Here is a 17,158-nt window from a genome sequence, read left to right as displayed (position 1 = left end):
AGCTGACGGCTGAATGTTTGCAATTTTATCTCTAATAGTATCGATCTTAGAAGTAAAGTAGTTCATAAAGTCATTACTGTTGTGGTGTTGGGAAATGTCAACACTTGTTGAGGCTTTATTTTTCGTTAATTTAGCCACTGTATTGAATAAATACCTGGGGTTATGTTTTGTTTTCTTCTAAAAGAGAAGAAAAGTAATCAGATCTAGCAGTTTTTAATACATACATATATACATATATATATACACACACATATACATACATATGCATATATATATATATATATATATATATATATATATATATATATATATATATATATATATATATATATATATAAACACACACACACGTTCTGTTGGCAAAAACAGAGCTTAGATAGATAGATAGATAGATAGATAGATAGATAGATAGATAGATAGATAGATAGATAGATAGATTTTTAGAAGGTAACGAAGTAGCCTAGTTGTACTGATAAATAATGTATCCTTTGGCAGGTTTCCACTATGATTTAACGTATATAGTTATATTTATTATTTTTTATGTGGACAATAATAGTGGAAACCTTTATTTATTTATTTGTATTAAAGACTGAAACAAATTTTCGAAAATTAATTTACTCTGACTAGAAGTCACATTAAAAGTGAATAAAAAATGTTTTTACCTTATCCGGAAAGTACGTTGACTATATAAAAGAGTCGATGAACTTACACCACCGCACTAGCTTGAACGTAATAAGCCATATTCACCATTCTTTTTACGCAACCTGCCTGTTGCGCTCGTTTCCCAGCATGCATCGCGAATTGATATAGCCATCTTGTCAGGAGGTAAAATTTTTAGATTTTCTGTCACCGAAGTCTGCGAGTTAGTTGGCGACTATAAACTTTAATGTCGAACAATTTTCGTGGTTGTTTTGTTAGTACGCCCGGATCTAGTCGCCGGGTGTCGTGACGTCTTAGGCGGTGTCTCACAGCGCTCGTTCACGATGTGTTTGATACTCATCTGTAGGTAGAGAAGTGGAGGCAGCAGGGGGAGTGAACACAGCCGAATCTACGACAGCGGCCTCACCGAGCTCTGGGCACCCGCATATGAGGATAAACTAATAACCGACACGTCAGCTCGCGCACACCGTTCGCGGAGGTTGTGTTCGTCCGCCACGCGCGCGTCTAAAATGCAACAGGAGAGAAGAGGAAGACGGATGACACACGACCGTCGCGGAAAACTGTGAAATTTGGGGTCCGGTGTCGCAACAGTTTGCTGTTCTGTGAAGTCAGCAGCGTCTTTAAGGGGTTTTGGTGTCATAAAGAGCTGGTAAACATGTCTAAGATGCCGGCTAAGAAGAAGAGCTGCTTTCAGATCACGAGTGTGACTCAGGCTCAGGTCGCGGCGAACAGCGCGACCGACGACACCGAGAGCCTGGATGACCCGGATGAGTCCCGCACAGAGGACGTGTCCTCCGAGATCTTTGACATGTCCAGGACTGAGATATGTGACAGGAGCTCCTCAGAGGAGACTTTGAATAATGTGGGTGAATCAGAGGGGCAGTTGCCCGCTTCTGCCCCCCTGAACGGCAGGTTTAGCCCTCGCCCCCCGGGTCACCTGGGCGTCCTGGGCTCTAGTTCTCAAGCAGCAGGTACGAGTCAGTCTGCACAAGTCAACAGTTCATCAACTGCCTCGACTGTAACCAGCTGCACTTCTCGCTTTAGGGTCATAAAGCTTGACCATGGCTCCGGGGAGCCCTTCAGGAGGGGCCGGTGGACCTGTATGGAGTTTTACGATAAAGACCCCGAGGGCTCTGTGATGAGCAGGACTGGGGATAGTATAAGACACACCAATGTGACAGAGCCCGGTGTGGACAGAGACAGTGGGCTTGGGGCCACTGTCGGGTCTATAATGGCTCCTGATGTAAATTCCGACGGGTCGTCTTTCACCAGCCCGCTTCATAATCCAGAACAGCACACGCACAGCTTCACGTCAGGGTCTGGGTCACCCGAGTCCTTAAGTAATAAGCCAGTTCCTCCGTCTGCTCATGTCGCTGTCCCTCAAAGTCTCCACGATGGAGGACACCCGGGCACCCACCTTCAGAAATCTCCCAGCATCCCTCCGTCTCCTCAAGTGCAGCCGCTGCTTTATCAACCCCAGCCTATTACACACCAACTGCAAAGTCAAGCAGCTCTGATATCAACCAGTCAGCCTGATTACAGCCAGCGTAACATGCCGATTACTGTCCCCCAGTCCCTCCCCGGGGTGAGCCTTTCCGCCGGACATGCTGTCAGTCAGGGCTCAGGTCCACTTCCGACCACGGCCACAGGTGGAGTGCAAGTCCTGGGTACAGTAGAAGTGTCTGGAGTCCCTGGAGGTGTCCCAAATCTGGCGCAGCATCCTGCGGTGGGGCTGTTGAGCAGCATCGTCCCTCTGGCATCCATTCAGCAGCAAACGCTGGCACAATACCAGGCCTCAGGAGTAATGCATGGTTTATCAACAGCTCCACAAAGCACCCAGAGCTTGCCCGTAGCATCGGTGACGCTCGCCTCAAGTGTGCTCACCGCTGTGCCAGGACCTGCTTCAGTACCAAATTCCTCCACACACACCCAGATGTCCCAGGCTCCCCACAATGGGACGGCAGCGGGCATGAGCACCAGTGTCTTCAGCCAGACGGATAAGAGTCGGAGGATGTCTGATGCGTCTGCGCAGGTTCACAGTCAAGACATGATGAAGCCCTTAATCACAGAAGGCTTGCCGTTGCCCAACCCGGTTGTCAACAGTCTTTTCGGGATACCCATTCCCATTGATGGGGAAGACGACAGGTGAGGTGCCACTGTTGATTTGATTGCCTGAACTTTCACTCTCGTGCAGGGTTCCCATAGTCATGGAAGACCTGGAAATGTCAAGGAATTTTAAAATGTGTTTCCAGGTGTAATAACGGAGTGAAATTATCACATAGTGGATTTTTTGAGGCACACTCAAAACTTTATTAACTAGAATCTGGTCCGTGTGGGTGTGATCCCTTTAAGTGAATTAATTCACCTGTAAACAGGTGTGGGAACCCTGCTCTTCTTTGTCTTGATTTAGTTTAGCTCCAGACAGTTTATTTTAAAGCATACACACAGGCTCCGGTAAGATTTCAAAGATTGTTTTTAATAATTGGAATATTTAAAGGAAGAAGTGTCAACAAATGTAGATGAACAGAAATGTAGCATGGTTTTGAAATCATTCTGTAAGATTGAGTGGCTTCATAGGCATTTACTGCTTCATCTTGGTAATTTTCCACACAGTGTTGTGTGCATTAATGTGGTTGTTCTGTGAGGAATGCAGTGACATGTGATGGATGTTTGGCTGTTCTCATTAGGGTCATGACATTTCTTGCTATTTCATTACCAGGCAAAAGTCTGGACACACCCACACTTTTTTACTCTTTACTTTTGACAGTTTTTTTTTTTACATTTTAGCATGAGTAAAGCCATTGAAACAAAGGAATTATGAGAGTCATTTAATGAATAGAAATGTTAAAGACCTCATATAATGTGGTTTCCAGCTGTGTTCATTTTCTTAACCAACTTCACGCTATTCAAATCATACGAAATATACAAATGTGAATCCAAAAACAAATTTAATGTAGTGTGTCCAGACCTTTTGACCGGAGAGGTACCAGGTCTTGTGATGCACTTGTCTAGTTTTCCTTAAAAATTGATTAGTTATGTAGGATTTTTATTTATTGGTAATAAAGTCAGTCATTCAGTTAAAAAATAAATAAATAATATATATATAAATATATATTACTACTGTTCAAAATGTTTGGGGTCTGGAAGATTTTTGGTAAATGTTCTTGAAAAAGTATCTTTTGCTCACCAAGGCTGCATTTTATTTGATCAAAAATACAGTAATATTGTGAAATATTATTACAATTTTAAATAACTGTTTTCTACTTAAATACAATTTAAAATGTAATTTATTCCTGTGATGTAAAGCTGTATTTCCAGCATAATTTCTCCAGTCTTTAGTGTCACATGATCTTCAGAAATCATTCTAATATGATGATTTGCTGCTCAAGAAACATTTCTGATTATTATTCAGTTTTTTGAAGAAAATGTTACTTTTTTTCATGATTATTGGTTAACTGATTTGAAGCATTGTAACATTGTAAATGTCTTTGTCACTTTTGATCAATTTAATGCATCCTTGCTGAAAAATAATTTCTTCAAAAAATATAAAAAGTAAATAAATATTACTGACCCCACATTTTTGAAAAGTATTTAATAAGACATGAGTTGTTTTTAATGTGGAGTGCGATAGTTTTTATTTAAGATCTGGTTATGTGTACAGAATCTATCAGAAACCTTAATGCAAGCATGCAAACAGAAATGTTTCTTGTTTGTTTCCGCATGTCACAAGAATGCCAAAAAAGACTAAATATAAAATGCTCTCGCAATTGAAAAGCGACGTGAAGTGCATATCTGGTGACACAGTTTCAGTTGAGAAGTGTTGCTGCTTGGCTTCCTCTTAGATGCTCGATTTTCAGTTCCAGCGTTGCAAGTTGTACACAATATATCAACTTGTTGCCATGTTCGAGAGGAAATGGTGAACTGTCGAGTGCTTCAGATCACTCTGTGGCTTTAACTTGGTTCTAGTCAAAGTACAGACCGAGCAGGCCGTGGTCGTAAACTGGAGGCCTGGATCTCGATTCCTCATACGTGCCCTTCAGTCGCCCGGCCGGGGGCGAGACTCTTGTCACTGGTGACACCTTTTGTAGCTGATATAGAAGAGGGGCATGTGATAGTGAAGGCCTGTCACGTAGCAAACAGTAGACCTTCTATCTTTTACTTCTAGAGATAAGGTTGCTCCACCTACGTGGTTAAAAATCCATTAATTTTTTTCTTTATTGCTCTTTCAAAAGACTGAGACAGGCATCACTACCCATTTATGACTCATTATGTATCGTCTTTATGTATAGGGGCATGAGCGTCTCTGGTCGTCTGACAGGCAGGTGTTCAGATAACATGAGTTGAGTGATTTCCTCAAGACAGCATTCCTGTGCAGGAATTACTGAAATATGCCATGCATCTGTCTTTGATCCCCCACAAGTTCCATGAAAGTATTTCAAAATTGTCGCTGCTTTATCTTGTTGCACAGTGCAGCTTGATTTTATTTGCATATATGGTTTGGCACACATCATACATTTTTAATCACTGCAAGTGTGCATAAATATCTATAGCAGAGTTTTATTATTTTCTTATTTTTTTTTACATAAATATTGTAATTTAAAATATTTAAATACTGTTCAAGAGATTTAACTGTCATTCAGGTTTTTTATTTTTATTTTTTAATTCAAATCGATTGCACTGTTCAAACGTTTCAGGTCAATAATTAAAAGAAACAATTATATTCAGCAAGCAAACATTAAATTTATAAATGATGATTTATATAATGATTAAATGATTTATATAATGATGCTGAAAATTTAGCTTTGATCACAGAAATAAATTTAATTTTTTCAATTCCCATTATTATAAGATGAATTGCCGCTATACATTACCATGATGCAATAATATAACTGCACTACAAATAAAAGGAATGGAAGAAAGAAACGTACTTAAAATGTCAGTGCAAACATCTTAATGGTTTTAACATTAAAAAAAAAAAATATTATTATTTAGAAAAATGAAATATGACCAACGTGTTGTGTAGCTCAACTAATAAAACACTGATTGCATCACACTGTCATTCACAACAAAGCCAGGTCCAAGTCCTGCAAAGTAACAGTTAATGATCACTCTGTCCCATATGATGTTTTTTTGACATTCTTAGTCTTAGGATTATGAGTCTCCGATCTAAAAAGGGTTTTGGATGAATTAGCTCATTGTGCAACATGAGGTCAGATCTCGCCCCATCTGCTGGTAGGAATGTGTAACCACTTCCGTTTTTGTCATTTTTAAGATATGATGTCATCTCATGCTGGCATATAACATCCCCTGACAGATCACCAGTTATTCAAGACAGGCCTGTAGAGTATGAAGAAAGTTAAAGCCTTAAACTGACATTACCTTCAGGACTTTCAGGATTATCTTAGATTTATATGTGAGTGTTATGCATTGATTAATGTGTCAGTCTCTCAACACCAGCACAGCTCAGAATGAACCTTCTCACCCAGTCTGTCTTTCGTTCTCTCTCTCTAATGCCTCTCATACCTAAAAGCTCTTTGTATTAGGCAAGCATTCACTCTTTCTTTAAAAAAAAAGCTTCTCAACACCTCCGTCCCAGGTAATAGCACTGATGGTAAAGCAGTACACAAACTTTTCAGGTACTTCCTGTGGGGGAACTTCTGCAGGCTTTTGTTCGTGTAGAGTTCTGTGTTGTCATGATCTATTTACGATCTCAGTTTTGTCTTAAGAATAAAAGCTGTTTCTTTCGTCTTGTGTAAGGGGCGGCCACACTACATTAAGCAGGGAATTTATTTCTCACTCATAAGTTACTGATTTGCAAACAAATAGTAGACACTTCATAGCATTTGACCATTTAATTTGAGTAAAACTATTGTCACATCACATACACACAGGTCTTCATGACAACCCGTCAAAATAAGAGTCCGGTTTAACTTTTAACTATTAAAATTATTAAAACTTTTTTTTAAAGAATAATCACACAATAAGCTATTTCTTTCATGTTTTAATTTCAATAGTAATCCCCTTTGTGCCGAAAAATAAAGAGTGAGTTTAACTTTTACCTGAAAAAAAAAGATGAATTAAATTAATGATTTATGCCTTCATTTGATATCAAGAAAAATGTTAATACACAACACAGAACTTCATAGGGCTATTGTCAAATACATTTAAATGAATTAAGTTGTTTTAATGCAATAAAAACAAAACAGAACGTGGGGAAAATACTTTTTATCTGACATTTATAAAATATATTTTTGTTAAACTTTGTTAAAATGTGAAAGTTTCATGACTGTAATTAATTAGGCATGCTTTTTAAGAAAAAAAAAATTAATCATTAAAAAGGAGCCACCCTCCCCCACTTTTGAGTAATACCAGCCTCATATCACATACACAGAACTGTGAAGGTATTCACGGCAACCCGTCAAAATAAAAGTCTGGTTTGATTTCAAGACATTGTGCCTGTTACTATTTTTTAGGAGAATGTACATAGCCTACTACTAAAATGAAACAAACATTTATTTTTTTATGGAATAATCAAAACATTTATTCCATGTTTTCATTTGAATGGTAAATCCCCTTTGTTTGCCAAGTTAATTTTATTTATATTAAATTTGTTTTATGCCTTCATTTGATAACCAGAAAGAATTAAATACACAACACAGATTTTCTGAGGAAAAATAAGGCTACTTTAAAAAAAAAAATTGTTGTTTTATGCATTCAAATAATGAGACATGCTATAACACTGAATTTGGTCACAATTTTTTTTAAGAAAAAATAAACAATTTCACAGGGACCTAAACATTTTTATATTTTCGATAAACTTCTAATAAATTGATGTGAAAATGTAAGTTTCATGATTTTAATTAGACATGCTTTTTGATAAACATAAATAAATAAATGTAACTATTAAATAGGGGTTAAATAAATAATTAAAACGAGAAAAAAAAAACAGACGGTTTTAACGGAATTCGGAAAAAAATAAAAACGGATTTCATCGGGTCCTAAAAACTTAATTTGGGGCAAAATAAAATTGATTTCTTAGGGCCCTACTTTAACAGTATGGCTGCACGATATTGCAGATAATAACCAAAAACAAGATGACTTGTTTTTGGTTATTACCATAATGATTTATTCTAGTTCAAACTGTGTTCTTCTGACAAAGCAATTTGTTTTGATCCACTTCAGAGTTATAAACATGACCTCAGTGATAAAATAATAATATTTTCCGCAAACCCGACTGTTATGGTATTAACCACTGTTATGGTTACCTTATTTTGCTGGTATGTTTTTCATTGGCTCATGGTTTTAGAAATCTAGCCAGCCAGCTCGTGGGTAACATTATCCATACATTTGGAATCTGCAGAAAGTGCATATTTGTCTCAACACGTAGCTGTCGAATGCTTTTTAAAACAACGATTCTGATGTTTATTGGATCCAGATATGATCTGCCGTCCCCGTGAGGTTTCATGCATGGTAAGAAGGAAAAGAGCCCTTTGCGAGCGTGTGCTTGTGGGGTCTCGACCCCCACCAGAGAACGGCCAGCGTTCCACGGATTCTAGGAAAAGCTGTTTCTCCAGATATTCATACTCCTGTCCCCTCCCATTCCTATATGGAGAGGAGCGGAGGGTCTGCTCCTGCCTCCCACCCCAATATAGTACACTCTGTCCTTTTCCTGTAAGGAAAGCTCCTGGTACTGTATGTTGATGGTCTCTTCCACTTTAGCACAAGAACTTGACTGATTCTTCAGCTTTTTGCTACTGACCAATCTTTATTAGACATAATTCATATCTTTAAATGTCAGTGAGATGGGTTTTTTTAATCGTATGACTGGACAATATAGATAAAAATGATCTCCATCCCTGTGCTATATATAATCCCTGTGATATATAATTTTGTGTTTGTTTGAAAATAGCTTTAAAGGGGAATTTTCTTTTTTAAATGCAGTGTTATTAAAGTAAAAGAGAAAATCTAGTAATCTAAACCATCGTTTAAAGGTTTGGGGTCAGTTCTCTCTCTCTCTCTCTCTCTCTCTCTCTCTCTCTCTCTCTATATATATATATATATATATATATATATATATATATATATATAGATAGATAGATAGATAGATAGATAGATAGAAGTCTATCATTATACATTTTTATTTTAATTAAACGTTGTTGTAATCTGCATATTAGAATGGTTTCTGAAGATCTTGTTATACAGAAGCCTGGAGTAATCATGAATAAATTACGTTTTACAATATATAAAAAAATATTTAAAATTCTAATATCTGACAATATTACCGTTTTTACTGTAATTTTTTTAAATTCGGCTTTGGTGATCATAAAAACCTCTTCCAAAACATGAAGACATTTTTTAAAAGCTTTTGAACAGTAGTGTATAGACATTTAATGAGATGCAATCTCATTCTGACGTGGTCATGAAACATAGTGGTCAAAAAGCGAATTGAAATGATTGCAATAATCATGTTGCCTGATTTGCATCGGCAGAATCATTGAAAATATACAGTGAATGTCTTCTGTCTTGGCCATCTTATCTCAGCTGTTCTGTTTGTGGTTTTAAACACCACATACTAAGCAGACTTCAAATAAACACGCCTCTGATTTCCTCTTCGGCCTGTACTTTTCATTTCTCATGTAACCTTTTCTATTTCTCTCTTTCCGCTGGATGGAGTGCAGGAATCCCTCCACAGCTTTCTTCCAAGCCTTCCAGTCTGGCAGTAGGCTGAAGGACTCAAAGATGACCTGTGATAGGTACAGTAACGGGACGGCCCTGGTGTGAAGGCAAATGAGGGTTGAAGTGTGCTGCATGGGCCAGGCACGGCTGTGAGGCTTAAACCATGGTCCGCACAAACACAACGTACAGTGCTCATATGCAAATTGCAGTATTTTTAAATGTGGGCTAAATGTGATGAATCATGTTTGAAATATGTTGCTTTTTCACTAATGCAATTAATAGGGCAGTGTTGAGCTGCAGAGTGCCACAAAGCCAAGCCAGAAGTTTGTTCCTGAAATATTTTAACCGTTCATTTAAGGGTTAGACTTTATTTTACAGTTCATGTACTTACCCAAGAAAGTACTGGATTGTTTAAAGTACGGTTAGGTTTAGGGGAAGGATCAGGGTTATTTCCCAGTTATTGCTATAAGACCGTAGCATGTACAGGACTGTAAAATAAAGTGCTAGCGCATCAGCTTGGTTTCTTGACTAACCTTATGTTCTCTCCTCACTGCATCTTGTTTATAAAGGCAAGAATAAGTAATACAAGCGGTCCTTTGTTTGTATGGAAAAGCCTGTCTTTAAATGCCTTTGCTTGAGGTTCTCAGCAGCCATTGCTCTGGTCCTGGATATGTTGCAAGACTGGATCTAATTTGTCGGTCGAACAAGTTCCCCAACATACTGTTTCTTTAGATACAGTGATCCTGTTCAGAATCATCTTTTGTCAGTACTTTGACTTCATGGCATTAGAGAGGATGAGATGAGATGTCTGCCTATGCTTTTGTGTGGATATTGAAGGGCACAAACACTCTTTGTACACGTTTGTACAGCCTGACACTGCAGGACAGCACTCAGCTCTTATTTAAGTGGCTTTTTTGTCACTTTTTAACTTTTCTTGACCTTTATGAGGCTGTATAATTCTTCTGCAGTTGGTTGTATGGATATGCTTGTGAAAGTTAACATTTAGTGCAACTTACAGAGCAGTTTAGTCTCCCAAAATGTGATTCTGTACTAAAAGCATTTCCTCTTAAATGGACCTTTTATGGTTGATGCTTATCTGCTTTTCCTGTGCAAGTAGATTGTAGGGAAAAGTACAGAAAGTCAGTGTCATCGTTTTCTGTCAGGATCTACACGTGTAGATTCTGCTTCAGTGCTACAGATGATTAAATGTGTTCAGAAAAACAACAGCACATATACAAAAACGTGTCATTAAGGAGGAGACAAATCATACTCTCGGGTCTGGATACCTTTAACTCTAAATTTGAGGTCGATTACTTCTCTTTTTTTTTTTTTTTTTTTTAAAGAGACTTCTGCGCACCAAAGCTGTATTTATTTGACAGTGAAATACAGTAATATTTACTGTAGTAAAACATCATGATTTAAAAACCATTTTCTAAGGTTGCTTCTCGAACCGTTGGAAAGTTCTGTTCGATTGTCTATAGAGGGAGAAATGTGACCATCATATCCAAATATCGGAGACTGTGAAACAGAATTGATCATGTCGGAGCTTATCTATACAATGCAGGCTACTATAATAATTTAGCCACTAGTCTCATAACCAGGTTTCGGTACCTGTGCCTACTTGTAACCTAATCTATGGCTGGTTAAAGGCTCCCTAACAATGCATTTCTTGAAACAAAATTGGGAGAAAGAAGCAATGAGCAGGCTTTAAACTTCTGCGAAATGAATATGATGTAATTGTAAGCAACCAATGTTTTGCATAACTCTTTTTCTCTTTCTCTCTCATTTTTTCTTCCAATTGCAGTGCCTCTGGAGCAAGTGTGGTTGCCATTGATAATAAAATAGAGCAAGCAATGGTAAGTTTTTTTTATTTATTTATTTTTTTATATAAAACAAAACTTCAAATTTTTCAAATCTCAAAATATATACAGTATTGTTCAAAATAATAGCAGTACAATGTGACTAACCAGAATAATCAAGGTTTTTCGTATATTTTTTTATTGCTACGTGGCAAACAAGTTACCAGTAGGTTCAGTAGATTCTCAGAAAACAAATGAGACCCAGCATTCATGATATGCACGCTCTTAAGGCTGTGCAATTGGGCAATTAGTTGAATTAGTTGAAAGGGGTGTGTTCAAAAAAATAGCAGTGTGCCATTCAATCACTGAGGTCATCAATTTTGTGAAGAAACAGGTGTGAATCAGGTGGCCCCTATTTAAGGATGAAGCCAACACTTGTTGAACATGCATTTGAAAGCTGAGGAAAATGGGTCGTTCAAGACATTGTTCAGAAGAACAGCGTACTTTGATTAAAAAGTTGATTAGAGAGGGGAAAACCTATAAAGAGGTGCAAAAAATGATAGGCTGTTCAGCTAAAATGATCTCCAATGCCTTAAAATGGAGAGCAAAACCAGAGAGACGTGGAAGAAAACGGAAGACAACCATCAAAATGGATAGAAGAATAACCAGAATGGCAAAGGCTCAGCCAATGATCACCTCCAGGATGATCAAAGACAGTCTGGAGTTACCTGTAAGTACTGTGACAGTTAGAAGACGTCTGTGTGAAGCTAATCTATTTTCAAGAATCCCCCGCAAAGTCCCTCTGTTAAAAAAAAGGCATGTGCAGAAGAGGTTACAATTTGCCAAAGAACACATCAACTGGCCTAAAGAGAAATGGAGGAACATTTTGTGGACTGATGAGAGTAAAATTGTTCTTTTTGGGTCCAAGGGCCACAGGCAGTTTGTGAGACGACCCCCAAACTCTGAATTCAAGCCACAGTACACAGTGAAGACAGTGAAGCATGGAGGTGCAAGCATCATGATATGGGCATGTTTCTCCTACTATGGTGTTGGGCCTATTTATCGCATACCAGGGATCATGGATCAGTTTGCATATGTTAAAATACTTGAAGAGGTCATGTTGCCCTATGCTGAAGAGGACATGCCCTTGAAATGGTTGTTTCAACAAGACAATGACCCAAAACACACTAGTAAACGGGCAAAGTCTTGGTTCCAAACCAACAAAATTAATGTTATGGAGTGGCCAGCCCAATCTCCAGACCTTAATCCAATTGAGAACTTGTGGGGTGATATCAAAAATGCTGTTTCTGAAGCAAAACCAAGAAATGTGAATGAATGGTGGGATTTTGTTAAAGAATCATGGAGTGGAATAACAGCTGAGAGGTGCCACAAGTTGGTTGACTCCATGCCACACAGATGTCAAGCAGTTTTAAAAAACTGTGGTCATACAACTAAATATTAGTTTAGTGATTCACAGGATTGCTAAATCCCAGAAAAAAAAAATGTTTGTACAAAATAGTTTTGAGTTTGTACAGTCAAAGGTAGACACTGCTATTTTTTTGAACACACCCCTTTCAACTAATTGCCCAATTGCACAGCCTTAAGAGCGTGCATATCATGAATGCTGGGTCTTGTTTGTTTTCTGACAATCTACTGAACCTACTGGTAACTTGTTTGCCACGTAGCAATAAAAAATATACTAAAAACCTTGATTATTCTGGTTAGTCACATTGTACTGCTATTATTTTGAACAAAACTGTATAAAATTATTATTTTATACAGGTGCATCTAAAAAAAATTAATATCATGGAAAAGGTCTTTTATTTTTTGTTTTCTAATTTAAAAAAGCTGACTTATTCTAGATTCATTGCACACAAACTGAAATATTTCAAGAGTTTTAATTCTTATGGTTACGACTTACAGCTTAGGAAAATAAAAAATTCAGTATCTCAAAAATTTGAATTTCATTTTGAGCTTGATTAGTTTGATTAATTTTAAGTATAAATACTGGGTACCTCTTGGGCTAGTTTAGAACATGCAACCACAATTATGGGAAAGACTACTGACTTGACACAAGGAGGTTAAGCCACAGAAGGTCATTGCTGAAAGGGCTGTCTGTTCACAGAGTGCTGTATCAAAATATATTCATAGAAAGTTGACTGGAAGGAAAAAGTGTGGTAGGTAAAGGTGCACAAGCAGCAGGGATGACCACAGCCTTTGGAAGATTGTCGGGAAAAGCTGATTCAAGAACTTGGGAGAGCTTCACAATGAGTGGACTGAAGCCGGAGTAAGCACATCAAGAGTCATCAAGCTAAGACTTCTTCAGGAAAAGAGCTACAGCTGTCACATTCTTAGTCAAGTCACTCCTGAACCAGAAAAAATGTCAGAAGTATTTAACCTGGTGTAAGAAGAAAAAGAACTGGACTGTTGCTCAGTGGTCCACAGTCCTCTTTTCAGATGAAATTAAATTTAGCATTTCATTTGGAAATCAAGGTCTGGAGTCTGGAGGGAGACTGTAGAGGCACAGAATCCAAGCTGTTTGAAGTCCAGTGTGAAGTTTCTGAAGTCAGAGATGTTTTGTGTGCTGTGGCGTCTGCTGGTGTTGCTCCATTGTGTTTTATCAAATCCAAAGTCAATGCAGCCATCTACCAGGAAATTTGGAGCACTTTATGCTTCCATCTACTGACAAGCTTTATGAAGATGCTGATTTCCTTTCCCAGCAGGACTTTAGCACCTGCCCACAGTGCCAAAACCACTTCCAAGTGGTTTGATGACCATGATATTACTGTGCTTGATTGGCCAGCTAACATGCCTGACCTGAACCTCACAGAGAGTCTATGGGGTATTGTGAAGAGGAAGATAAGTAACATTTGAAAAACAGTAAAGAGGAGCTGAAGACCGCTATCAAAGCAACCTGGACTTCAGTAACTCCTCAGCAGTGCCACAGACTGATCTCCTCCATGCCACACCACATTGAAGCAGTAATTCTTACAGAAGAAACCCCAATTAAGTATTGAGCGCATAATTAAACCTGCTGTGGAGATCTTGAACATTTCTGTTTTGTAATTGTTTTTTTGATTGATCTTTAAGAAAATCTTTACAAAAAAATTGAGATACTGATTTGTACTTTCCTAAGGTGTAGGTCATAACTATCAGAACTAAAACAAAAAACCTAATGTAATATTTCGGTCTGTGTTTAATGAATCCAGAATATAAGAAAGATAGCTTTTTTTAATAATAATAAATAATAAAAAATAACTTTCCCATGATATTCAAATTTTTTGAGATACACCTGTGTATATATGTCTATGTATAAAAATATATATATATATATTAAATATATAAAATTATTAAAATATATAAAAATAAATAAATATTTATTTATTTATTTTTGTTTTTAACGCAGCCTTGCAAAATACTGCTGATTTGCAAAAAGCAAGCATATTCTGATTTGACTTTGCATTCAAAAGCATTGATTCGTTGTTACTTTAAAATAACATTCTGTCAAGTTTAAAAGTTTGAATGACAAATGTAAATGTGTAATTTACCTTACAACCTGCAAACAAGTTGAAAAATGCGTTCAAATACAATGAATTTCATATCAAAGAACTTTCCATAAACACAAGACATTAGCTTTATTTCACAAAATCTATAGTTTCTATAGTAAAACAAATTTGACTCGTGTTTGCATTTTCAGGATTAGGCATAACATTGTCTTCAGAATCAATCATACATGTGAAAATTGGCTGAGAATTGAACAAATAGTTGTAATCTGTCAGAGTAGGACCTCTGCTGATACAGTACAAGACAACTTCACCCTACAGATGGCTGCTGAAATGCAAAATGCCACGAAATGGGTATTTTGTGAGAGAGTGTGATGAGCTAGAATCAGCATCAGCATCCCGAAATTAAGAAATATGATGCAGGGCGGTGCAATAGACAAATGTTGAATTGGTGCCATTTTGTACTGTTTTCTGAAATGTTGTCATGTTTGGCAGGATTTAGTGAAAAGCCATCTGATGTACGCCGTGCGGGAGGAGGTGGAGGTGTTGAAGGAGCAAATCAAAGAGCTCTTCGAGAGGAACTCTGTGCTGGAGCGAGAGAACGCAGTGCTCAAATCTCTGGCCAACAATGAGCAGCTCTCTCAGCTCACCGTCCAGTCCACCTCCAACGCTCCCGTCCCGGGCCAAGCCCAGCCCCAACCTCAGCCTTACCTTCAGCTGGACGTCAACGAGACCATGGACTCCCTGCCACGACAGCCGCAGCCCAATGTCACCTCGGCCTGAAGCCTGTGCGAACGACGCATGTATGATCACAACAGCAGGAAACTGGGCTGAGCGTGCGTGACGTCCGCCAGCGCCACTGCTCGGACACAACACGCTAGCATTCCTGCAGACTGCGGTCTTGCTTTGGGTCCCGTTTGGCCCTTCCCCCCATGACGAGGTGGAGAGTTTGTGAAGAGAGTTATTTTTTTAATAAAGAGAATCCAGCCATGAAAAGAGTGTATTTTTTAGCGTCGCAGTTTTCAGAGTCTATTTTCAAAGCCATCACACTTCATCCGATTTCGATTCACCAGTCAGTTACTCATTATTATTTATTACAGGGCTGCTATTTTCAGAGAGGAACAATGTCTACAGAACCTTTCAATCCGACAGCAACCGGTCATCAAATCAAGCAGCGGTCTGACTAAATCAATCATCAATGCAAGAGTAGCAGTGGGTGGAGAGGAAACACTAACAGCGACGTTTCTCTGTGGATTACGAATGTGAACCTGGGGTGAATGTACATTTTGTATAGTGTAAAGATGAAAAGAGCGTAACAAGTTTGTACAGGTGTGTGGGTGAAGATCTAAACTGAATCCTCAATGGTCTGCCCTGATGAAGAAAGCTTCAGTTCTGTCGCTAGTAGTGTGTTGCCATATTCTCCTGCCCGCTGCCCTGAAGTCTCGTATGTTTTTGGGTTCGGGAAAGGGGTTTAAAAGAAAATAAACTGTGAAGTTGTTCAACCTACTTTGTAACCAAAGATGCAAAGCTGTGTAATTCATTCTCTTTTTTTTTTGTTTGTTTGTTATGCACACTCTCTGTACATTTTTCTTTTTTTTAATTGTTCCTCACAAACTTTTTTTTTGTTGTTGTTGCTTTTAGGCATGTTCTGCATGATCTGTAAAAGTCAAACCACTTTCTTACCTCATTTGTATTGGGCACTCGTATTGTAAGTAGTCTGTGAATGATGTCGGCGGGGGAAGGAGATAAAACAGACTAGTGTGTGACGCACTAGCCACAGAAAATGAAGTGAGCCATGTTTCATTCATTTAAATGGTGTTTGAATTTCATATGCCAATAGTTTTGTTACATTGCAAATTTTAATGTATTTAAATAAATGCAATATTCAAATTACAAAACAGCTTGGGAGTATTTGTATCACACTTGAAACCAGGTGTGAAATCGTCTGCCGTGCTCTTGTTTCTGCTTTATGCAACGCAATTTATATTTTCACACTTCAAGTCTCACGTGATTTGGTCGCAGGCAGTGACTTCCCCAGGAAACAAGACTGATGTACCTTGATGTGTGGCTGCGGACATATACGGTTCAGAAACACAACTTGATCATTTCAGACCACAACATGTACAATTTCAAGCACAAAAAAAAGACCCCCATTAATTGAGAAGAGTGAACTTGAATTAAATAATAAAATGGTCATATAAATACAAGTTTATAGCCATCATGCCAGATTTATGAGTTTGTACTTTATATTTTGTATAGAGCTCACTATAAAAGACTAGGAGATGAACCACTATAAAAAAGTAAATATACAAGCATTTCAAACAAAAAAAAAAAATTTGACATTTTAAGACCAGCTCTTACAAAAAAATGCATTGTTATATATTGAATTTAGATTTACTATCATAAAAAAACTTTCAAAAAATACATTTAAATGCAAATATTTCATTATTTAATTGTAATGTAGTTATATTTTCCCCACTGAATAGAGATGAACTCAAATAGTTTTAAATGTTGCAATGA

At 37.8% G+C, this 17,158-nt stretch overlaps 1 protein-coding gene across 3 annotated transcripts; it reads left to right on the top strand.

Annotated features, from left to right (window-relative positions):
- The first annotated feature begins 709 nt into the window (after positions 1–709).
- Positions 710–16,536, top strand: LOC128025231 (TSC22 domain family protein 2). Of its 3 annotated transcripts, XM_052611372.1 has the most exons (5): positions 710–825; positions 1,007–2,805; positions 9,339–9,413; positions 11,141–11,192; positions 15,134–16,536. In XM_052611372.1, the coding sequence occupies exons 2-5, from the start codon at positions 1,316–1,318 to the stop codon at positions 15,419–15,421; spliced, it is 1,905 nt and encodes a 634-aa protein (XP_052467332.1). In that variant the 5' UTR covers positions 710–825; positions 1,007–1,315; the 3' UTR covers positions 15,422–16,536. The 3 variants fall into 3 exon arrangements, with proteins under 3 accessions (XP_052467332.1, XP_052467342.1, XP_052467324.1); XM_052611364.1 differs by lacking the exon at positions 710–825 and having other exon boundaries at positions 832–2,805; XM_052611382.1 differs by lacking the exon at positions 9,339–9,413 and having other exon boundaries at positions 789–2,805.
- Positions 16,537–17,158: the final 622 nt, after the last annotated feature.

This window comes from Carassius gibelio, chromosome A2 (genome assembly GCF_023724105.1).
Source record: "Carassius gibelio isolate Cgi1373 ecotype wild population from Czech Republic chromosome A2, carGib1.2-hapl.c, whole genome shotgun sequence".
Lineage (NCBI taxonomy): Eukaryota > Metazoa > Chordata > Actinopteri > Cypriniformes > Cyprinidae > Carassius > Carassius gibelio.
Note: the sequence above shows the minus strand (reverse complement) of the source record. Positions and strands in the feature narration are given on the sequence as shown.